This window comes from Phascolarctos cinereus, unplaced genomic scaffold, assembly GCF_003287225.1.
Source record: "Phascolarctos cinereus isolate Bilbo 61053 unplaced genomic scaffold, phaCin_HiC Scaffold_726;HRSCAF=1367, whole genome shotgun sequence".
Lineage (NCBI taxonomy): Eukaryota > Metazoa > Chordata > Mammalia > Diprotodontia > Phascolarctidae > Phascolarctos > Phascolarctos cinereus.
Window position 1 is genome coordinate 185,605,023 of NW_027556098.1, and position 24,223 is coordinate 185,629,245.

Below are 24,223 nucleotides of genomic sequence, written 5' to 3' on the forward strand. Positions count from 1 at the left end.
AATAGCATTGTATAGTAAAGTGAATATGTCACTTATACATGTAAATGTTTGCCTGTAAAACATTTTGGAGGCTCTGAAAATGTGTTTCTTTTGGAGTCTGAGTTTATTTTTTTCTCTCTCTTTAGAGCACAGCAGTACCTAGAACTTGGGCTTCAACAGACCATCTTTCTATAGTTTGGTGAGTAAGATCTGTAATTAATAAGGCAGCTGTCATTTTTGCCATTCATATTGTGAGGCTCCCACTTGCCATTTGGTGCACTGAAGTGTACTTCAGCAAAAGGCTTTTTTTTTTACATAGGGACTTAGCAACCTGATAGATGGGATTTGGGAAGGTTACTTAAATCTCCTACGTCTCACCTTAAAATAGATATGATAATAATCAATATCTATTTACTCTTATATAGTAAGTATGATAAAAATTATGAAATCATTTTGTAATTTTTCAGGTGGGTAAGGGGGCAGAATCATTCTGCCCTAATTCTGCCAATTGTAGAGTGGCATACCCTCTGAGAGATTAGATGTACCAAAGAAAATGGGGCTTATACCAGCTTAGATATTAATAGGTTTAATTATGGTTAATTAGGTTAATTGGGAGAGTTTACTTACAAGAGGCCAGTTGTCCTGGGTGGCAGCAGGACAAAGTAACGTTGTAGATTCCTACACCAACCCCAAGTCAGATATTATATAGAAACAGAACAAAGAAGGCATAGGGCCAGGATGGCCCAGGGCCACATGTAAGTTTTCCCATGGGATAGTTGGAGTTTCTTTTGCTCTTTATATTTACTCAAGGTAGTTTGCATTCTCTGTGAGACTCAAAATAATGTTCCTAGGCTCTGGCTACCACTGTACAAGGTGCTATAATAATGATGCTTAAATTGATAGAATTATAGTCATTCCTGAAACCAAAGTCATATGATGACACAGAGCTTTCCTGTTTTAGATTTTTCATTTATAAAATTTTTCTTATCAATTTCTTTAGGTGTAAACAATTGCAGTTGTCTACAATTAGAGCTTTTTTTGACCTTATTGATGATGATACTAAACAGGTAGGTGTTAGTTAGTAAATTATATATGTATTTCAGTAAATAATTTTTGATATAATAGACTCCTATACCTTATTGATTTATGGACTTAATACATAATGTATTTTTACTCTTACAGAAATAATAGCCTTCATAACTAAGTAGGATTAATGTCAGAAATGCAAGGCTTAGGAAAAACTATCAAAAATATCCGACTTAATATACAATATGAAGCTTTAATAGCTTGTGGTTAAGTTATTTTTCAGTTGTGTTCAACTCTCTGTGACCCTATTTGGAGTTTTCCTTCTATAGCAAAAATGGAGTGGCTAGGTAGTACAGTGGTTGGAGTAGCAGGCCTGGAGTCAAGAAGACCTGGGTTCAAATTCAGCCTTAGACACTCACTAGCTGTGTGACCCTAGGCAAATCACTTAACCCTGTTTGCTTCAGTTTCTTCATCTATAAAATGAACTGGAAAAGGAAATTGCAAACATCAACCACTCCAGTATCTTTGCCAAAAAAACACCAGAAAGGGGTCACAAAGAGTCAGACATGACTGAAAACAACAAAACAACAATAGCAAGAATAGAAGGATAGCAGCTTCCTGCTCTTGTGAGACTTAAGAGTATAGTAATTCTACAAGCTACATACTTTTCTCTTCAGACTGTTACTAAAGTATGGTTGACTTAATACCATGTATGTAAACCATGAAAATTGTTGCATTTTTCTTTTCAGATAACTATGAAACCAAAAAAGAAGATGTCTGTTTTGAATCATCACTTTGTAAAGAATCCAGCAAAGCTTTTTGAGGAAACTCCCAATATAGTTGCTGATTTAACAGGTTGGTGATGAGAATAGCATCTTTTATATTTTAGTAGAATCTAAGAACAATATCCGGAAATGCCATCATTATAGCCTAACAGAGTTTAGGACCCCGTGGTGATTAGAGAGATAGATAGATGATAGATAGGTAGGGAGATAGAGAGGTGTATGTAGATAGGTAGATAGATAGATGATAGGTAAGTGGGTAGATAAGTAGATAGGTAGAGATAGATATAGACAGATGTAGATTGATAGATGATAGATAAGTAGATAAAGATAGATAGTTGTAAATAGATAGGTAGGTAGATAGATGATAGAACACTTACCAAGCATTTACTATGTTCCAGGTTCTGTGACTGGCTGTGAAGATACAAAAACAAGAAAATAAGATTGTCTCTGCTTTCAAGGAGCTTACATTCTAATAGGGGAAGATAAAACATTAAGAGGAATTGAGAAAGATGGGAGGAAGGTGAAAAAAAGCTTCCCACACAGGGGGAAGGCTCCAGTGGGAAGGTGGAACAGATTAGAAAGAGACTGAGTCCCAGCCACACTGGAACTTCTCTAGATACAGGCTGTCCTGGGCAGGTATTCACCTGTCAGGAATCAGGCCTTAGGATAGAGTTATTCTTAAATAGACAAGAGAATCTGATAGGAAGGTAGGGGAAAGACTGAAGAGTGAACTTAGAAGTATTTAATATATTGCAGCCTTTAAAAAGTTCATAGTGAAACTGTGGCATTCATGCAGCTCTTTGTGTATTAGTATAATATATACATGGGACAATACATTAATATAATAAACAAGTAAGGGGCCAAAAGAGAAGGAATAGAAGCAGGAAATTAGAAAAAAAATTATCAGATATAGTGGATGAAAATTTTCTTCTACTGACAACAGTATTACAAAATAAGGAAGGTGTTTTCCCAAGAAACTGTGGTTCAAATTTAGATTAGCTAGTACCAGCTGAAGAATGAATTTTCAAAGAAAAATAGAGTTAATAGGATAAACATAATAGGTGTAGATTTAAGTAATGATATAAGAAAAGAGCTCAAGATTCCCACATTTCCAGAATAGGAAACACTTTCCAAGGTAATAATCATCTTGGGTGAGAAGTGACCCTGAGTTTTCATGCAGAAATATGTCTTAAGCACTTTAGCTCTGAAGAAGATAATGTACCTTCTTTAGTATAAATAAAGATACTGTGCATGAATACACAATAAAAAGGCTACTAAACTTTAGAGGGTGTGTGAAATCTTTACAACTAATATTTGTTACAAAAGAGAGTTACTAGAAACTTCAGTTCTTTTCCTGGCTTGATAGTGATTGCTTCAAAACTTGATTTTACACAAATACTAAGTTTGAAATTTAAAAAAGAAATCCACCTCAGGGTGCAGAATTGTTTCTGTGTAAAATTAGATCTACATTCTCACAGTTATTGGTACAGAGCAATGATTTATCCGGAAGTTCTGCTAGATGAATTCTGTGGTCTGTTAACACACAGAACTTTTTCTCTCAATCCTTTCTGAAGAGCCTAAGACAACTTGCCAATGCTCAAGTCTACACCAAATTCAATGCAAAAATTTTGTTTCTGCGTTCAAATTTCATGCTTGTTACTAAGCTATGGCCAGGGGCTGCCAATTGAGTATAATGTTTAAGATACATTCCTTCCATTTTCAAAAGCCAATTCATTTCTTTCAACTGGAATTTGTGCTTAAGGAGTTATCAGAGCAATTTTTGTTCTCTGCCGGCTGATCTGAGCCTTCTTGGAAAATTTTAATCTTGTTATCTTGTTACCATATCAAAAGCTTAGCCTGTCAGGGCAGTTTGTCAGAGAAGCATGACCCATATTTGCCAATGCATTAAATATTTGTTTCTCATCCAATTGAAAAAATTAAGTGAACATTTTGTATACCCTTCTCATTGAGGGCATGTAGTAGTACCAGTGGTAGAAACGGTGAAGTCAGAAGGAGGAATAAGCTTTGGGGAAAGAACACATTGTTTGAGATACACATGGGACATCCAGGCAGAGGCAACTTGGAGGCAGTTCAAGACTTGGGTCCGGAGCTTAGAAGAGAGGTCAGGGGTAGAGAAAGCATATTTGTGAGTCATCTGTGGAAATGAATTACTTAAATCCAGATGAGTTAGTGAAGTCATCAAGGTAGAGAGAGAAGAGGATGTCTAGCTAAGGAAGAGGAGCAGGTAAATAAACAAATACAGAACCAGCAGAGCATGTATGATGATGTCTCAGAAGCCAAGAGGAGAAAAAATTTTCAAGACATACACAGTGATCCACCTTTTCTCACTCAAGACAGGTCATTAAACTGGGTGATTAGGAGGAGTTTGGTAACCTTTGAGACAAGTTTCAGTAAAGTTGTGCAGACAAGAAGTGAGATTGCTGGGGAACAGCTAGGTGGTGCAGTAGATAGAGCACCGGCCCTGGATTCAAGAGGACCTGCGTTCAAATTCGGCCTCAGACACATAACATTTACTAGCTGTGTGACCCTGGGCAAGTCACTTAACCCCATTGCCTAGACCAAAAAAATAAAAAGTAAAAATTAAATTAAAAAAAAGAAGTGAGATTGCAAAGTACTGAAGAGAGAGCTAGTAAAATGGAAACTTGGAATATAGGCTATTTTTTTGCCACAGAGTATCCAGAAATGGAGAAATAACTTTGCCTTTCTCTGATCAGACTACATTGACAATATTGTATTTAGTTCTGGACACCACGTTTTAGAAAAGAGTATACTGAAAGCATCCAGAATGTGATGGACGTTGAGATCCTGCCAGATAACGATTGTTTAAAGGAAAAGGGCATGTTTAGCCTGGAGAAGAGAATACTTAGGGGAAACATGATAGTTGCTTTGTCTTTATATCCCCAGTGGTGTCTTACACATAGTAGTCACTTAATGCTTTTTAAATTAGAAAAAGCATTGGCCACAAAGGGGAAGACAAGAAAAGGGATAGTAACAAAAATGATTTAGAAGGGACACATTTTTCTTGTTTTATGAAAGAAGATAAATACTTTCTTTTTTTTCTTTCTGTTGATAGTTCCACAGTGAGAACAAGACCAAATATAGTTATTAAAATTATTAATGTAGGTGCTAGTTAGTTATGAGTACATGAAGGAAACCCATATTTCCTGTTTTAAATAGCTTATGTTCAGGAATGTAGAGTTTGTTTAATGTCATATTATGAAGAATAAATGTTTCTTCTGCAGCCAGCAGGAAAGCAGTTAAGATTTTATCGTTCAGAAGTGAGAATAATTTTCTCTGCTTTAGGGACATCTAAATGGGTTCCAGTGAAAGTAACAAAATGGACATTTATGGCTTTTAATGTAAGTACTTAAACAAATATTTTAGAATGAAGATAATATCTCCTTTGTGAGGGTGGTTGTATATAGTGATTTTCTTCCTCTCTATTTTTTAGGAGTCTTATGCGATATATTTTGCATTTCCTCTCTCAAATCACAGAAAAACCTACAGCCATGTATTCTGTCAGAACAGTATGTTGGTAAGAAAATGTCTTTAACTTATGTTTTAAGTTTAAAATGGCTAAAGATAGTTTATCCTTTAGAGCCAATCATGTAACACATAACTGTCAAGAATTTCAGAATTTTTGCTTCACAACTAGGCCTAAACTCAAGCCATGTTTCATTTGACTCCTCAGACTTCTCATTAGCCACCATGCTCCCATGTGAATAACCCCACCCTCTATCGCTTTCCTAGTTATGGAACCATAATCATATCAACTGTCTTTGCTCATGGAAAAATATGTCATTCTTCAGTATACTCCCTTTTGACTCTACTCACCATCACTATAATTTTCCAAACTGAAAGATTCCTCCCCTAAAAGCTACTCTCTTATATGTGTTATCTTTCTTTCTAGAATGTTAGCTTCTTGAGGGCAGGGATTGCTTTTGTATTTGTATTTGTATCCTCAGTGTTTAGGACAGTGTTTAGCACATAGTAAGCACTTATTAAGTACTTTTTTATTCATTCATTCATTTAAGAATTGCCTTCAGCACTGAGAGATGAAGTGACAAGGACACACGTCTGCTATGTGTCAGATATAAGACTTTAATGCAGATCTTCCGACTCCAAGCCAGAAACTGTATCCACAGCATTCTACTGCCATGTGCACACACATGTATACATACATGCTTTTTTATATAATAAACACGTTTTATAATAGACGTACACATATGTAGTTGTATAAGTCTCTCTGTAAATACATGTGTGTTTATGTACACATATATATATGTGAAATGAAGTGACCCTTCTGTTTGCCAAGGCTAACACCTCTACACATACCCTTAATTCCATCCTTTCCCATCAGCTTATCCCTTCAGTCATTTCCTCCCTCTCTCTAATGCTCAGTCTCTCACCTGGTTCCTGGCTCCTTGCTTACTACCTTCAAACATGCCCTAGTTTCTTCCCCACACCCATATCTTTTGAAAACCTTTAGAGACCCTTGCATTTCCTCAAACTATCATATCCTACCTCTCATTCCTTTTTCAGCCAAATTCCTAGGGGAAAAAAGCAAACTTCACTTCTTTTACCTCCACTTCCTCTCATTCCCTCAACCCTTTGCAGTCTGGCTTCTGCTCTGTCCTTTAGACCAGAGGTTCCCAAACTTATTTGGCCTACCACCCCCTTTTTAAAAAAATTGCTCAGCTCTCCCCTGGAAATTTACTTTAATCCTTCAGCAGTTTTTTTTAAGTTTGCCCATTTTAAAAAACATAAAATAATTTATTTAAACAATGGCACATATTAAATTTAATAATTTATTGTAAATTTGTGGATTTTTTCCTGCATTGAAATTTTGACGATGCAATATTGCATAATGTATCATTATGTATTGTAAACAAGTCATTACCCGCATATATTCCTGCCCATGCATGCTGGACTTCTCACAATGTGCAACATGCTCACCTGCCAACATTTGGTTATTAAGACTGGTCGGTGGACATGACCACTGATTGGTTATAACTTGCATTTTGTGTGTTTGTTCGGAAAATAATGTAATCACTACGATTTTAACTCTGTTACACAACAGATGAACCATGTAAAAACAGTTTTTCAAAATTTTCTTATCTTTTCTTCTTTCCTTATACTTTTACCACCCCCTTATTTTTTATTCAATGCCCCCCAATTGTAGCTGAGGCTGTTACCAACCCCGCCATTGGTCCAGTGCCCTGGTGGCAGTATCTCCCACTTTGGGAGCCTCTGCCTCTTAGGCTGTTCCCTCTAGAGTTACCAGTCGTCTCTTAATTTCCAAATCAGACTTTTCTCAGGAGTCCTCCTCCTCAATCACACTGCTGCATTGGGCAGTGTTGACCACCCTCTCTGCCTACATGTTCTCTCCTCTCTGTGTTTCCATGACATTACTCTCTCTCATTCTCCTCTTACCTCTCAAATCAGTCCTAGATGCCTATTTCTTAAAATTAGAGATACTTGTGTTTTACAAATAGTATTTTTAGAGGATGAGATTTCAGATGCATGTTTTTTTCTCTGCTTCTTCACCAGCAAGGAGGCACCTATATTATCATTTTGTTTATTGTCCATAAGTATAACTTAAGTCTAATATATGCCATCAATCAATTTCACCTTTCACATATGAAGAGTGTCCTATTTTCAGTTACTGATTCAACTAATGTGTTAAGTATAAGGCCTTGAGGTAGATGCTGAGGGTTAGGGTTAGGTATTAATTCTTCATGTTAATAAGACACATAGGTGCATAGGTCTAGAACTGGAAGGGACTTCTGCGGCTGCCTCTAATTCAGCCCTTATATTTTACTGATGAGAAAAGTGAGGCCTAAGGAAGTTAAGTGACTTGCCCAAGGTCACATGGGTATTAAAAGACAACAGTCAGGATTTGAAAACAAGTCTTTGCTCTCAAAAAATTTATAATCTAGTTGAATTTTTTGGCTGCATGACTTTTTGCATGACTTTTATTATTTTTGTATTTGCCTCTATTCTCATAGTTGACTTACTTATCTTGTTTAGAAAAAGCTACCTCATTGATTATCCCAGGCCCGTCTGCTCTAGTCTGCCAGTTGCCTTAGTTTTCCTAGAGGTTCACAATTATATCATACATTCTTTGAAGTTATTCATGCATTTCTTTTATCATTTTTGCTTGTGGTTACTCCACTTAAATTCATTCTGCAACTGAAATAGAATATTCCATTATCTAGTCTTCTTAAATTGCTAGCACAGTCATATCCTGTTTTGATGAGTATTGCTTCAGCATTAGTGTGCTTGAATATATTTTAGGACTAAATATGACATACTTGCAATACTGATAAAATTTATCAGGAAACTGTATTTAATGCCTTTCATAGGTTGAGGATGAAAAATTGCTTAGGAGATTAGATGACATTAGTGTAAAGGACACTCTCATCCAGGAATTTGATGTCCCATTAATGCCAAACTTTCCCTCCAGCGTTCCACAGCACATCTTTACTCCTACTCCCGCCTCCCTCCTCCCCCAGCCATTTAAGCCCTTCTTTCTTTGTTAAATCATATAAGATACATAAATTATCCTGTTGCTTTAGGCTTCCTGCCCTCCTTGTCTTCTTCCTCCTTCCCAAGGGAGGCATCACAGGTGGAATTCTAAGTAACACTATCCTCACCTTTGTTTGTGTTTCTTCTCCACTTAGTCTCTAGTGGATCTTTAAAAAGTTGATGTTGCTTTTGTCCTTATTTTAACTTTATTTAACAGTTTATCTTGTTTTGTGTTAACTGACAGGATAGACATAGTTGGATTTATGGCTGTATAAACAGTGTTTCTATGTGGTGAGTATGTTAATTGTATTAGAAATGTATCACTGTCTCCATTTAGAGTCACTTAAAGACCAAAATTTGTTTTTCCCCCAACATAAATTAAATATTCAAAACCATCAGACTTTGTTTTAAAATAATTTAATGTTACACGTATAGTGGAAGAGTGCCAGACTTGCAGTCAGAATGACCTGAGTTTGAGTCTTCATTCCAACACTTAATATCTATGTGACTTTAGACAAGTCACTTAAAGTCTCTTAACTTTAGTCTTCTCATCTATTAAATGAGGATTATAGTAATTTCACCACTTACCTCCAGGGATGTTGGGAATAATGAGTTTTATAAAACTTAAAATGCTACCAATTATATAATTCATGATGGTTGTATACAGATGTTACCAGTTTTAAATTCAGTCCATGGTTTATTTGCTAATTCTTTGTTGTTCTTGCTGTTTGTTTACCAATTGTTGTTGCCTTTTGTTTTTGTCATATGCAATTGTTATATTGATCAGAATCTAGCTTCAGGTATTTATCTCTTCTGATAACAACCTTGTTATGGTTCATTTATAGTACTCAAGGTGTTGACCTGTCCTGGAAAACTGAACTGCTGCCAACAATGAAGGTAAATTATGCCTTTTTAATTTTGGTTCTTCCTGGCGAAAAAATATTTCGGTATGCTTGTAAATACTTTGAAAAACTGTTGGCACATGTAATTTTAATCTATCTTGGTATTAAGTACTTCCTGCTATTGTAGAGTGTAGCCTTTTAGAAGCATTTTCTTAAGGAATATAAGAAGCAGTTTTCTTTTAGTTTCCTTTTATTATTTTCCCAGTTCACTGTAAATCTGTTTAAGTCTTCCGAATTTTAATGATTTAATTTTTTTCTGTTAATAAACACTTGAAGAATTAATCTGTCCATCCCACTGCTTCCCCCATAGCAAATTAAAAAAAAAAAAAAATTAAGTCCTCCAGTTTGTTAAGCCATTTCCCAGTAAGAGGATGCCCCCTTAATTTCCAATTCTTGCTACCTTGAAAAGAGCTGCTTTACATATTTTTGTACATATAGATCCTTTTCCTCTTTCATTGATTTCTTTGCGGTGTTAAATTAGTAGCGATATAGCTGAATCCATTTAGCTTGGATATGAGATCTCTACCAGAGAAACTTGTTGCAAAGGCTTTTTTCCCATTTACGATTCCCATTTAATTTTTATATTAAGTCTCTAAAAAAACTTTTTTTACATTTAAAAATTTATAGCAAATGAGTCAAATTTTTATGTAGTTATTTTAAATTGCATTTAATTACTTACTAATTTGATTTACTTACCATGCTTGCAATGAAATATAAAGAACACAAAGGTAAAGCTCCTTTATTGGTCTTGAATTCCTAAAGGAGACATTTTCAGAATCTTCAATAAATATAATTATTGGGAGCTTGATTTCCAGTTATTTTATTGTTATTGACAATTTAAACATTCCATTAAGGGAATTTTATAAAGTACCATATAAAATTTGGATTCTCTGTTATAACTATAAACACGAATCATATATATTTAAAGCAAAGTTTTATAGCATATATCAAATCATTATGCGCCTAATTGAGTGAAACTCCTTTCTCATTTGTTTCAGACTTTCATGTTGAAACTCCAAGATTATCCAAAATTGTCTCATGTTGTTGTTTATGTACCATCTACTAATGGAAATAAGGTAATAACAATTTTAAGCCATCTTCAACTTGTCTGTTAATATAAAAATATTAATACAAATAAGATATTCTCAGTATATTTATGATAGTTATATAAAAATTTTAAAATAGATTTTTGTAAAATTATATTTGGTGATTGTATTTATTTTTCCCTTGCTTATTTGCAAATAACAAGATGTGCCCCATGTGTATTTGGAGCACTATTTAGAGTCATTAAAAAGCATTAATTCCAATTTTATTCTGATTCAACTTTGGATAAAAAACCTTGTCCAGGTGGGAACTTTCAGTTGCATTTTTCTGCCTTAGAAAGGTTTGAAAACAAAATTCTCAGTTTTAAAGTCCTACCAAGTTCCCAATATAACAGATTCATTGTCGTCTTCTACTTAGCTTAAATCAGAGAGGATTCTTAGGCTGCGTTAATCTAACAGTGCTCTTTTACTTTCCTTTTCTTTTTTTAGGTTTAGGCTGCTTTATTTACTACTACTTCTAGTACTACTACTAATTTTTTTTTACAAATACATTTTATTGATATCTTTTGTTTTTTACATTGCCTAAATTTCCCCTTGTATACCTCTTCCTTCCCCATCTTAGTGAGTTGTCTTTTATGGACTATAACAATGAAGAGGAAAAAAATACCACCAAAAGCTACAATTACATTTTTAAAAATCTCACAATATATTCCCATGTCCTACCACTTCCCCCTAAACCTCCATAAGTGTTTTTTCATATCTCTTTTTTGGGCCCAACCTTGTTATTTGTAACTTTTCAGCATTCATTTTGATTGTTTTGTGGCTGTTCTTTCCATTTCCATCCAAAAGATCCTGTGTTTATTGTTGACTTTACTGTTCTTACTTCACTTTATATCAGTTCATATAGTCTGTTCTTCTCTGTATTCATAAGTGTTTCTCACAGCACAGTAATAGTCGCTTATATTCATGTACCACAGTTTCTTTAGTAATTCCCCAGCTGACAGGTTGTTCTGACTTTGTTCTCAGTTCTTTACTAAGAAAAAATGGTAATATAAATTATTTTGGTATGTAGGGAGCCTTTCTTTTTAATGAGCAATTTTCTTGGAGTGTATGCATAGCATATGCTCTGGGCCAAAAGATAAGAACATTTTAGCTTCTTATTTGCTAATTTTGCTTAATTCCAAATTATTTTCCAGAATAGTTTTACTGATTCTCAGGTCCACCAACAGTACATTAATATGCTTATCTTTCTACAATTCTTCCACATTGCTTCTTTCTCTCTTTTGTCAACTTTGCCAATTTGCTGGATATGAGGTGAAACTTCAGGATTGTTCCAGTTTGTGTTACTTTAATTATCATTGATTTGGATCATTATTTCATATGGTTATTGATAGCTTTCAGTTTTAGATTTACTTGTTTATATCCTTTGACTACTTGTGCACTGGGGAATGTAAGATCCCTCTTTTCCAAAATGTGTGTCACTTCAGATAGAATTAAATAGTTTTCTAGCCTTTCCTCAAATTTCAACAATTTTTTCTCGTTTTCTTTAGGAAGTTCCTTTAGTTTCTTTCCATTTACTGACTTTATTTTATCTTACAATAAGCACTGTTATCCTGAAATATTCCATAATTATAAGGTCAACCATACGCAACTAAGCTACAATAAGTTTGCCAAAACCTTTATGATTTGTGTTCTGTACTCACCAAACACAGTAGATGTTTCTTATGAGTGTATAAATCATTTTCCTTTTGACTTAAGACTTTCAGTAAAACAGTGTTCATTTATAATTCATCCTCATTTGTTAGTAGCTCCTAAAGTACTTTTGATATTCTCTCCCTTTCCTCTTTCTGAGCCTGTTTGCCAAATACGTGATTATCTATAAGCTAATACTCAAAAATAATAGGCAGAGTTGCTATTTAAAGAGACTTTGCTGTTACTCCTTTTATAATGAACATAACTTTAATTTATAGAGAAAGTTAAATGAAATGTGTTGTATCAACTTTTCTTAAAAGTTGGCACACCTTTAATAAAAGATTTTTTGCAACTTATGTTGATGTTATGTTGGGACAGTTAACAATCATTGGTGTCATTGATATTACTTGTTTAGAGGCAGAGTTTTATAAAGTTTTACATTTTATTTTGTGACTCTTTGCTTGGTTATCACATTTACTATAAGTTTAGTTTTACCAGTAAGGTTTTTTTGTGTGTTTTTCCCCCCAGTTTGTTGTAGACTGTGAATTTTTTCAATTAGAGTTAAGAACTGTTCATCTTCCTGTAACTCATCTCTTTTCTTTTGGTAGGTATCTTGTTTCTGCGAATCTTTTATTTGTAACAGATTATCTGTAATAGATTATTTTATATTTTATAGTTTCAAAGTATCTTTTACTTGTGTGCTGGATTCCTTCTGATGAGTAAGAGGCACTGGACCCTGCTTCCTTGTATTGTGCTAAAGATTGTTTGCTGTTTAACTGAGGCAGCATAAAAACTGTTTAACGCAAACATAATAATTATGTCTCTCATGTGTATGGTGCTTTATGAAGAGTTCTCACTTATACAACTTCATTTGTTGCTAATATTACCCTATAAAATAAGTAGGACTGATAACATTCCAATTTACAAGTAAGAAAACACAGGCTCAGAGAAAACGTGATTTGCACAGCTCATAAGTAACAGCACTTAAGCTTGAGTCCAGGTCTCCTCATTGACTTCCTGTTCTCCTTCTACTACCTGTGTAAATATCAGAAGGGGCTGTGAATATGAACGCATATATCATAGTGGGCCAGTCCCCTGAAATTGCCTTTGGAAGAATTGTCTGTCCTCCATAATAATCACATTGATTTGCAAATTACATTAAAAGGTGTTTGGGTTTTTTTTAACTGATTTTGTTTTTACATATGTTCTTGTGCTATGTTGGCCCTTTATGAAATCTTCATTTTCCTCACAACTTTCCAAGATTTCTCTAAAATGTTCTTTACTTTCTATGTGAGAAAAAAAAGGGCTAGTTGAAATAAAATCCTGTTTTCAAGTTAGGCCTCATTTCTTAGAAAAATACTAAGACTAACTCAATAAGACTATGGCATCCCATTATATAATTTCCCCCAAAAAATGACATGCCAAATTTTTTAAACTTGATAAAATTAATCTATGTTTGATGTTTTTAAGCTATGTGTGTGTATATGATTGAAAAGTTAGTCTAGCTTATTATTTGCTTTTAAATGAAAAGAGAATAAAACATCTAAATTGTTAAGTATAAAGATATTAGCCCAAATAAAAATCCTAAAACTTAGATCAAAGAAATCAAGACATTTAAAGGAACCATACAGAGTTGACAGTAGTGTCATATATCCCCTGCAGTAGTTTTTTGACTATGTGAGTAAGAGGCTACACATACAAGTAGGTGATATATAGGCATTCAGTCCCTTATTATTTCCTCTTGGTATTTTTTAGTTATATGTACAATTTTGCATTCCTACTAAATTTCATCTTGCTCGTATTGGGCTTTTCTTCAATTTGCCAATGATATCTTTATTCCTTAATTTTATCCTGATTCCTTTATCCTGTTCTCTAAATTGCTAACTACATTTCTAAATTAATGTAATAGCCTTTAATATAAATGCTGTCTAGTTGTTTATCCATGCCCTTGGTTTAAAAAAATATTCCTGTTAGATTCAGAAGGATATTGTACAATTAGCCTCCAACCTAGCTCTTCTTTTTCCTACTGAAAACTTCTTATGATAGTATTCTGAAAAATTGAAAGGTTATTGCCTTTCTCTTAAAGTAATCCAGATTTCAACGGGTGCTAGAATTGGGCATAGGGCACCTAGGAAGTACAGTGGACAGAGTGCTGGGCCTGGAGTCAGGAAAATGTGAGTTCAAATTCAGCTTCAGATACTTACTAGCTGTGTGACCCTGGGCAAGTCACTTAATCCTGTTTGCCTCAGTCTTCTCATCTGCAAAATGAGCTGGAGAAAGAAATAGCAAATCACTCCTTTGCTAAGAAAACCCCTAATGGGGTCACAGAGAGTTGAACACAACTGAAAAACAGCTGAACAGTGAGTCATTTACTCTATGAGTATTTCTCTGTCTTTAAAATGAGAGTAATAATACTTGCCCCTGTGAACTGATTTTTGAGCCACTTATATGTTCAGCCTATGATAGTCTAGTCTTTGAGAAATGTAACTTGTGACATAATCTGTCAGACTGTTATCCAGTAAACCTTGATTTCTGTACGAATCTGTGCCTTAGTAATGTTCCTTTATTTATAGCCACTATTGCAATCTCTAAGTCAGTTTCCTCTCTCCATCCATATACTGTTTGGGCTTGTTTGGAGAAGAAGGCATTTCAGGAATCTGATGTTATAGAAGAAAAATTTGATCTAGAATCAGAGAATCTGGTTTCAAATGCCACTTCTGTTTACTTGCTACCTGTGTTGTAAGTCACTGAATCTCTCTGGGTCTCAGTTTCCTCATATTTAAAACGAGGGAGTTGGATTAGAGGTATCCAAAAGTAGAATATGTTTCCTTGAATTTGGAAGGCTACATATTAGGTATGTTGTAGAGAAGATCCTTATTCTTTATGGCTTGACCTAGATAACCTCTGAGGTCCCTTACAAGTCTAAGATTTTGTGACAAGATCTCTTTTAAACACTGTGCTTCCATGTTAGGTACTTAGACAAGCTATTTACTGGCGTGATGATTGAAAAAAGAAGTTATGGTTAATGGTTATTTTATGTCATGTTTTCCCAATTAGTTGCCAAAGGGCAAATATAAAGCCCTAGTGAAACAAAGATTTATTACTTCTATTATATCTCCTAAGTTTGTTTTTTATCTCTCATTAAAGGAAATTATTTTTCCCTGAATTCAAGAAGTGATGTTAATTTCATTTGTTACAGAATTGTAGCTTTTAAAAAATCCTTTTTCCATATTTAAAATTGTTCATTCCAAATGTGTATTTTGTGTACTGCTTCAGATAATGTGGTATGGATAAGTATTTCCCAAACTAATTTGACCACCGAATAGTACGGTGACAGAACCTTAAAATTCTGATTCAGGGCCTCTGTGAAAATGGAGTTTCTCAGGAATAAAGGAGAGTTGGGAACATTTGAGAGCAAATTAGGCAAAATTAAACTTACTTTTATGTAAAGATTACTGCACATAAATATAATACAGAATTTCACATTAAATTCTTTAGAGGGAAAATATTTTTTCACTGACATTTTGTCATGAAATCCTTTTTTCATAATTTGTGGAGCATGAAGATTCTATGGAATATGGTTTGGGAAATGCTGACATGGAATGCTGAATTGTAAGGACAATTGAGTTTGAGTTCTAGTTCCATTACTTACAAGTCTTTTAAGCACTTGGACAAATCACATTGACTCTCAAGCTGCAGTTTCCCTATCTATAAAATGGAGATAATACTTGCACTGGCCAAGTCAGTGTTGAGGGTCTCATCAGATAATGGGTATGAAAACTTGCTGAAAATTGCAGTGTTTTACAAATTAGTACGTTATCAATCCTTCATAACTTTTCAGTAATAAAAGCTAAACCCTTTTGAGAATATGAATTCTACAAGAATTTTATCAAAATATCTGTCATGACTTAAGGAACCTTTAACTTAAAGCCTCTCTATTATATTTTGATTTAAATATTCCTTTGTCATAGGTATGTCATCTGATCAAAATTCAAATATTTCTTTTTTAAAAATAAACTTGTATGACCAATATTCCCACCTAACAGAAGGAAAAAAAATTTGCTAGAAGTGTTTAAGAAATGATTTTCTATTGTCATTTGTCTCTTGCATATTATAAGACAGAGGTATCAGACACATGAAGGCCACATGTGGCCCACAACACTCCTGAGTATGGCCAAACCTGATCAAAATGTAATTGAGAAATATTTAACAAAATGAATAAAAATACAAGAAAACATAGGTAATATATTTTAAAATTGAGTCAGTATACAGCCTGCAGGGATCCTTCTGTACAGTTAGGGTCCCTCATTTCTATTTTTTATTTGATACCATTGTTGTAAGAGGCAAAGAAACAGGGCTCTTTCTGTTTGAAAGATCTCTTCTATTCCAGGCTTTACCTTATACAGAGAAGCACTGCCAGTAGAACCTGTATGACATTAGCTAAGAAGTTTCACTTTCCTGGGTTTCAATTTCATCATCTATGAAAATGAGAGATTCCTTTAGCCCCAAATCCAATGATCTTTTTGTTTGTTTCAGTTTTTCTGATTTCCTCTGAGTTTGTGATATTTTCTTATAAAGCAAAGCCTTACTTATTTTTTCTCTCTCTCTCTCTTTTTTTAGGCAGTTGGGGTTAAGTGACTTGCCCAGGGTCACACAGCTAGTTAAGTGTCAAGTGTTTGGTCTGAGACCGGATTTGAACTCAGGTCCTCCTGACTTCAGGGCCGGTGCTCTATCCACTGTGCCACCTAGCTGCCCCCAAAGCCTTACTTATTAAGATATTTTGGGGAAAGAATTATCTATATTATAGATTATGTTGAATGAAATAGTGTAATAGTTTTATTATATTCAAATGCTAATAGTAACAGGAACTAATCAGGTGTTGCCTGGTAAAAGTGCTACTTTAATGAAAATAAAAGTAATTTGAATAATTATCAAAGGACCAACTTAAACACTTTTGGCGTCTGCTTATTTGGCAGATCTTTATATGTAAATGAATACTTTAAAAGTTTTCCCTCTCTGATAAGTTAACATTCCTTTTGCAGTATTATTTTTATGTCTTTTGTGTAGTAGGCTTTCATTTCTTGAGTGATTTATTTGCTTATTAAATAAGCAAATTCCTCTTTTTTAGAAATTGCTCAAAGGTAAACCATAACTCAACACCTGTTAATACTAACACAAATACCAACTTAGTAATAAGTAGGTTAGATTGCTGTTCTCTCATTAGTAACTTGTATCTTTCTTAACTTAAATTTTGTTACTACGTTGACTTACTATTTTTCAAAGTCTGATTCTTTGGTAATCATTCAAATTAAAACCAGATTTTAATTAATTCAACAGGGTTAACTTCAAGGCAGATCAAATTAAATTCAAATGGCTTATTCTACACTGTACCACTCCTGAACTTTGGACAGGTAACAATTCTAAGGGAAGAAAAAAGAAAGACTTTATATTTTCTATTTAGGGTATGTAAATAAATGAGTAAATTTCTCTTTTTTAAATTGTACTTAGATATACCAAGCTTTCACAATCGATATAAAGAGCAAATGCGCATCAACCAAAGGTAATTTTATTTCCCCTAAAATAAGGTATACAAGAAGAATCATTTTTTAAGCTTACTTGTTTTTATTTTTTTCCTTAAAATACAAGTTTCATATATTTCCTTAAATAAAATTGAAAAATATGTAGGAGATATTTAAACTCTTGTTGGACTGATTTACAATCACATTAGATAGCAATACTTAGTTTAAGAGTTTGGAGAATGCTATGATTTATTAGACTTTTATAATAGCTAATTTTAGCTGTTTGGCAGTTTTCCAGTCTCTTAGTACTATTGAATTAAATCAGCAAGCATTTATTATATTCAAATGTGTTAATTTATAAAATCATCACAATTAGTGATATTTTTATAATCTTTCGTTAGAACTGGTAGTATCTTTGATGCTAAAAAAAAATAATTATGATAATGATTAGAGAACGAGTCTTTTGGCCAAGTAGGAATTGTCAAAATCTTTCATACATTTTATGTAGATGTAATTTTGAACTATAGTAGATTATCTTAATCTTGATAACATGATGACAATTCATGATATTTTTTTTTTACTTTTGTTACAGTAGAAAAAAATAATGTTTTTAGACTCCATATACCGTGGGCCCATGAAGATTTAATGATTACTTCAAAGTAAGTCTCTGAATAAATTTATCTTGGAATTGGTGTTTTTCAGGTAGCTTATATGCTGTCTTGGTTTACTCACTAAAAATTATATGGACAAACCACATGGGTGTATCTTGCTAAGTAGTATATTTCACTTTCTTTGGTATTTTGTTTCATATTTAATATTGTCAGATATGTTATGGTTAACCTGATTTGGAGAACCATCCACCACTAAGGAGAGGAAATTTTTGTTTATGTATTCCTAGCATCTAGCACAGAGCTTCACAATATAGTAGTTGCTTAAGAATTATTTATTGAGTGAATAGATGAATGAGAAATAGTATGGTATAATAGAAGGGTATGGAAAAATGGAAGAGTGCTGACCTGGAGTAAAGGATGATCTTTTTTGTTGTTTTTGTGAAAAGGGCTTTTCTAAGCCTTAGCTTTAGTTTCCTCATTTGCAAAAAAAAAGGGATAACATCGATAATTCCTATCTCATAAGATTGTAGTGAGGATAAAATAAAGTAGCATATTAGAATTCTTGGTAATCTTTGACATGATATAGAAATACCAACTATTACGTGATATAGAAATACTACTATTATTATTAATGTGAATTGTTTCCAAACAATCCAGTGAAAATATCCACCATTCATAAGTCTTCTATTCAGATGTCATCATCAGTTCCACCCTAGCTGTATGCCTTTTGCTTCTTTTGTTGGGAATATCCATTGTCCTTACTATTTATTTCATACTGAAGAATGACTGATTCACTTCTCATTTCAGAGCCCCAACTTCAACAGAAGTTTCTTTAAAACTTCATGTTGCACAACCAGAAAATGATAGCCATGCAGCTGTGTTTCATATGTTTACATCATCAGAGTGTCGGTATGAGGTAAATAACATAAATTCCTAATTCTTATTACACATAAGGGAAATTTATTTTTAATATTTGATATATCTTTATAATTTCTTCAGGTAATTGTCTAAAGCAATGGTGTCAAACTCAAATAGAAACAGATCCTCCTGCAAGCTGCATATTGACATATAAAACCACACTTAACATGTTGTATTTTCATTTATTTTATTTTCCATTTCTCAGTTTCATTTTAATCAGATTCTGGTACATTTGGGAGGCTTGACACCTTCTATTTGACATCTCTGCTCACAATATTATTATAGTCATTATAAATACATATATATGCATTATTATAGTCATTATAGATAAAAGCTCATGTGAAACAGTCCCTTAGGTGTATTTTTGGCATCTTAATTTTATTTGTTAATATCATCTTCGTTCTTCCTGGATTAAATAAACAAAAATAAAGTAATAGTCATGAAGTGAAATATAAGAATTTATAGTGATGCCATGTGTAGATATAAAAAAATTTTTTTAGTTGTTCTCAACTCTGCTTTTTAAACTAAATATTTGGTTTCTTTGTGGGAACAACCCCCTTAGGATAAATTAGAATCGGTGGTAAATGCCGAGGAATACAATTCATTTCTTCCTTGCTGAATGGTAGGTTCTTTGAGAGAAGGGACTTATTCCTTGGTCAAAATAAGGGCAACGTCAGTGGTTCAGTTTAGAAGTCTTAGAGCTGACCAAAAGTAAGAGGCATCAATGGTTTTATTAACCCACAGTGTATTATAGTCTTGTAAAGGATCTTGAATTCTTTTTTTTTTATTTTTAGGCAATTGGGGTTAAGTGACTTGCCCAGGGTCACACAGCTAGTAAGTGTCAGGTGTTTGGTCTGAGGCCGAATTTGAACTCAGGTCCTCCTAACTTCAGGGCCGGTGCTCTATCCACTGTGCCCCAAGAATCTTGAATTCTTACGATACTTCTGAAATGAAATATTTTTGTAATGTCACATTTTAAATGTATTCTTTCATAATAACACTTCATGTTATGAAATACTAACTTAAATGTGAGTTGATAAATATATGTAAAAAAAGAAAAATGCACGAGTTTGTTATTTAAATAATTGTACTAGGTACAATAACTAAGACTGCTCTATGCTTTTAAAAGCTTGCCTATATTTATTTTTTAAAAACCTGAAAAAAATTTTAGGACAGCTGTTACCCTAAGTTACTTTTACTCTTCTAAAAAACTTTCTTTTCTCATTCTTAGTAATATAACAAATTCATTTTCTATGGAAATACAGAGAGAATTAATGATGAATTTATTCACTCATATTTTAATCTTTAATTTAGTCAGCCTAGTACTATTTCTTTTTTACTTTGAATCTTGGTGGAACACTCTTTATAAAAAAGTTTACCCACAATTAGCGAATTGTGTGCAATATTTATTGTTGACTTTGGATATTGAACTAACTTGATTAGATCACAAGTGACTATTTTCCTCTACAAAGATTTATATACTTTCTAGATTTAGTCATTCAGTGAGCCATGTGTCATGGTCATGGCTATGGAATAATGTATTATTCGGGTTAACTTAACATAATTGTTAATAGAGGCTAATTACCGGGTTGGCTACAGGGCACTTAATTTTTTGATCACAGCAACTTTTAAAGACTATCTACTAGGTAATAGAAGAATTATAAACTGCATTACTGGAGGAAGTAACCACACCAGAGAAATTGTAAATCAATGAAGTATCGAAGTACTATGTGTATCAGATTTTGAATTCCCATTTTCAAAGAATCCAAGTGGAAAAAAAGTGTGAATACATGAAGATCCAGAGTTGTCATGGTATGCATGTATCTCTATAAGTTATAGCAGAGAGTTATCATAAGGTAAAAGAGGTTAAATTTTCTGTCCATGATCACACAGCTAGTGTCATTGGAAGGATTTGGATTGAGGTCTTCCTGAGTTCAGCACTCTAACCATTGTGTCACACTACTCTTTGCCCCAGAAGTAACCCACATGTAAACATACAACTTGCACATATAAGCTCTATTTAAATTCTAATCCTTTAGACTGACAGTCCTTCAAGATCTTGGAGTACTTGTAGGGTTTTCTTTAGCTGTAACCATCATACTCATGGGTCATGAGGATTCTATAGTTGTTTGAGGTATAAGTTTAATAGCTCTGGTTGACACAATAAGTAAGAGAGTTTATCATAATAATTTCTTCACTTTATAAAAATAATCCTGATATGTTATTGAAATGTGTTTTTTTTTAATTAGATAACAATTAGGACTTCGTTTTTACAAATTCTTGGACAGGTAAGAAATGTTTCTAGTTAATTACATTTTTTTCTTGTGAGTTATATTGATACAAGATGATTTATACTTTTGATATGAATAAGAAGTGATACTTAATCCCTAAGTGAATTAATAAATTCTTTTGCTTTATCATGTATGTAATATTAAGTATTATAAAGATGTTTTATGTTTATTTGTCATAAAATTTAAAAATATTTCAAAGTAACTTTTTATATGTTATATATTTTGGTGAACAAAAGAGATGAAGAATTTTATTATTTGTAAATGTATTGAATCGTCTTGAATTTACTTGTGCTACCCTTATAAAATTCCTAGACCAGGGGTAGGGAACCTGTGGCCTTGAGGCTGTATGTGGCCCTGAGGCTATATGTGGCCCTCTAGGTCCTGAAGTGTGGCCCTTTGACTAAATCTAGACTTCATAGAGCAAATCCCCTTAATAAAAGGATTTGTTCTGTAAAACTTCAACTCAGTCAAAAGGCCACATCCAGGGATCTAGAAGGCCACAGGCTCCCCACCCTATCCTAGACTAATAGCTTTTGTTACAGTGATAGGTTAACAAAACAGCAACATTATAAACTTAACAATACAAATAAATTTAGCATTAATACAGTAAGAAAACATAGGTGATAATGATGCCTAATAAAACATTTTTATTTCCCTCAAGCTTGTTACTTGAAGTTTATTTTCCATTGTTTTATTCCTTTTTCACTTGTGCTTTGAAATATAGATATAGTAAAATCTTTTAAAATTTTATATATCGTGTCTATTATCCAGAATGAAAAACTACACAAAAAACACACGTAAATCTGCCCAAGTATATATATTAAGGAGCTAAGACTATCTTTTAGCTTTTCTGCTTGGTTTAAAAGTTAAAATTAAGTATTTCCATTCCATTTGCTGTGCATGGTATCCAGAAGAGCACTTTGTGAAATAACTGGTCTCGTTTCTTTTCCTAGAATAGTTCAGGGTAACAGATTGGGCTATATCATAGACTGTGTATTCAGAATGATACTAAAAGTCATTATAATGTAGCAGAAATGCCACAGTAAAGAATATGAGAGCAAATATTAGAAAATTGAGAATTAAAGCGTGCATCTTTATGTGTGCATATATGTAGAGAGCCTTTTAATTCATGCTCCTAAGTTTGAAAAATAGTGACATGGATAGTGATAAAAAAGGTTGTGAGTGTCAGTGAAACAAAATTTTTTTAAATTTCTATAAGAATATCTGAAATTCATTGATGCAATTAACATTGTTTGTATCTTTAAAATGAATAGTGCCATGCTTTGTCAGGATAGAGATTTGAAGCATTCCATAATTACCATTAGTTTTTGAAAAAACAGTATTAAACTGTTTAATCAAGTCTAAACATAGGTCACATGAAGAACAATGCAGGTATATTTTGAACTTGTTCGGTCAGGGAAAATTTCCTGGAAAAGTTGGGTTTCTGGGCTTAATGAACCATGAAGTCACTCAGTGTACTTGAGACAGCATGGGTAAAATGAAACTGGACCAGATAGAAGCAAGTAATATAGAATGACTAAAGTAGAAGAGAATGTAAACTTGAGAAAACGTGAGGGAAGCCAAGTAGAACAGGCTGATTGATGAGATTTTAGTTGATTGACTCGGCTATGAAGGGCTCTAGGGAGATGGTGGAAAATTTGTGGGATCTGTGGCAGTCTTCTATGTATAGGAAAACATGTCTCCTATAGTGGCAGAATGTTTTACTGAAGAAAAGACTGCTGTTTAGGAAGGCAGATTATAACCACTGTCTGAATGAACTAGAGATTGTGTTGTATGAGGGTACAGAAATCAGAAAGAGTATGTGAGAGATTATATAGATTAAATTTGTAGAATTTATCAGCTGTTGAATATTATAGCTATGATGAAATCACTTTGACTATTTAAACATTTTCTTTTTAAGCTCCCAAAATGAAACTGTTTGTGGTGGGGGTGAGGAACCTGTGGCCTGGAGACCACATGTGGTCCTCTGGGTCCTCAAGTGCAGTCCTTTGACTGAATCCAAACTTCACAGAACAAATCTTAATAAAAGGATTTGTTCTGTAAAACCCCATGAAGTAGGTGCAGTTATTATCCTCATTTTATGGATGAGGAAACTGAGGCTTAGAGAAGCTGTGACTTGCCCAAAATCACATAGCTAGTAAATTTATTTCTTTTTTTTCAATTCTTATAATGACTCTTTAATAGTATTTTATTTTTCCTCAGTTACATATCAAGACAGTTTTTAGCATTCATTTTTACAAGACTTTGAGTTCCAAATTTTTCTCTCTCCCTCCCCTCTTTTGAAGATGGTAGGCAATTTGAAATAAGTTATACATGTGCTATCATATAAAACATGTTCCTATATTAGTCACAGTTATGAAAGAAGAAACAGATTAAAAGGGAAAAAAACAAAAAAGAATAAAGTGAAGAAAGTATGCTTCGATCTGCATTCAGAGTCCATCATTTGTTTATCTGGATATGGATAGCATTTTCCTTCTTGAGTCCATTGTATTTGTCTAGGATCATTGTGTTGCTGAGAAGAGCTGAGTCATTCATAGCTGATCATCACACAATGTTGCTGATACTGTGTAGTGTTTTCCTGGTTCTACTCATTTCACTTGTACCAGTTTGTATAAGTCTTTCTAGATTTTTCTGAAATCTACCTGTTCTTCATTTCTTATTGCACAGTAGTATTCTACTACATTCATATACTACAGCCTGTTCAGTTATTCCCCAGTTGATGGACATCCACTCAGTTTCCAATATTTTGCCACCACAAAAAAGGTTGTTATAAATATTTTTGCATATAGAGATCGTTTTCCCTTTTCTTATTATCTCTTTGGGATACAGACCCACTAGTGGTATTGCTGGATCAAAGGCTTCTACTCTGGTTGCCCTTGGGGCACAG

At 33.5% G+C, this 24,223-nt stretch overlaps 1 protein-coding gene across 1 annotated transcript in view; it reads left to right on the forward strand.

The window, feature by feature from the left end:
* Positions 1-24,223, forward strand: part of PGAP1 (post-GPI attachment to proteins inositol deacylase 1) — a 98,943-nt gene that overhangs the window by 26,961 nt on the left and 47,759 nt on the right. The window contains exons 6-19 of the mRNA XM_020993603.2: positions 126-178; positions 980-1,046; positions 1,755-1,860; positions 5,115-5,170; positions 5,263-5,346; positions 8,584-8,630; positions 9,185-9,236; positions 10,240-10,317; positions 12,505-12,580; positions 17,314-17,387; positions 17,485-17,536; positions 18,088-18,154; positions 18,914-19,022; positions 21,274-21,312. Coding sequence (XP_020849262.1) covers positions 126-178; positions 980-1,046; positions 1,755-1,860; positions 5,115-5,170; positions 5,263-5,346; positions 8,584-8,630; positions 9,185-9,236; positions 10,240-10,317; positions 12,505-12,580; positions 17,314-17,387; positions 17,485-17,536; positions 18,088-18,154; positions 18,914-19,022; positions 21,274-21,312 — 960 coding nt within the window. The remainder of the gene's footprint in view (positions 1-125; positions 179-979; positions 1,047-1,754; positions 1,861-5,114; positions 5,171-5,262; positions 5,347-8,583; positions 8,631-9,184; positions 9,237-10,239; positions 10,318-12,504; positions 12,581-17,313; positions 17,388-17,484; positions 17,537-18,087; positions 18,155-18,913; positions 19,023-21,273; positions 21,313-24,223) is intronic.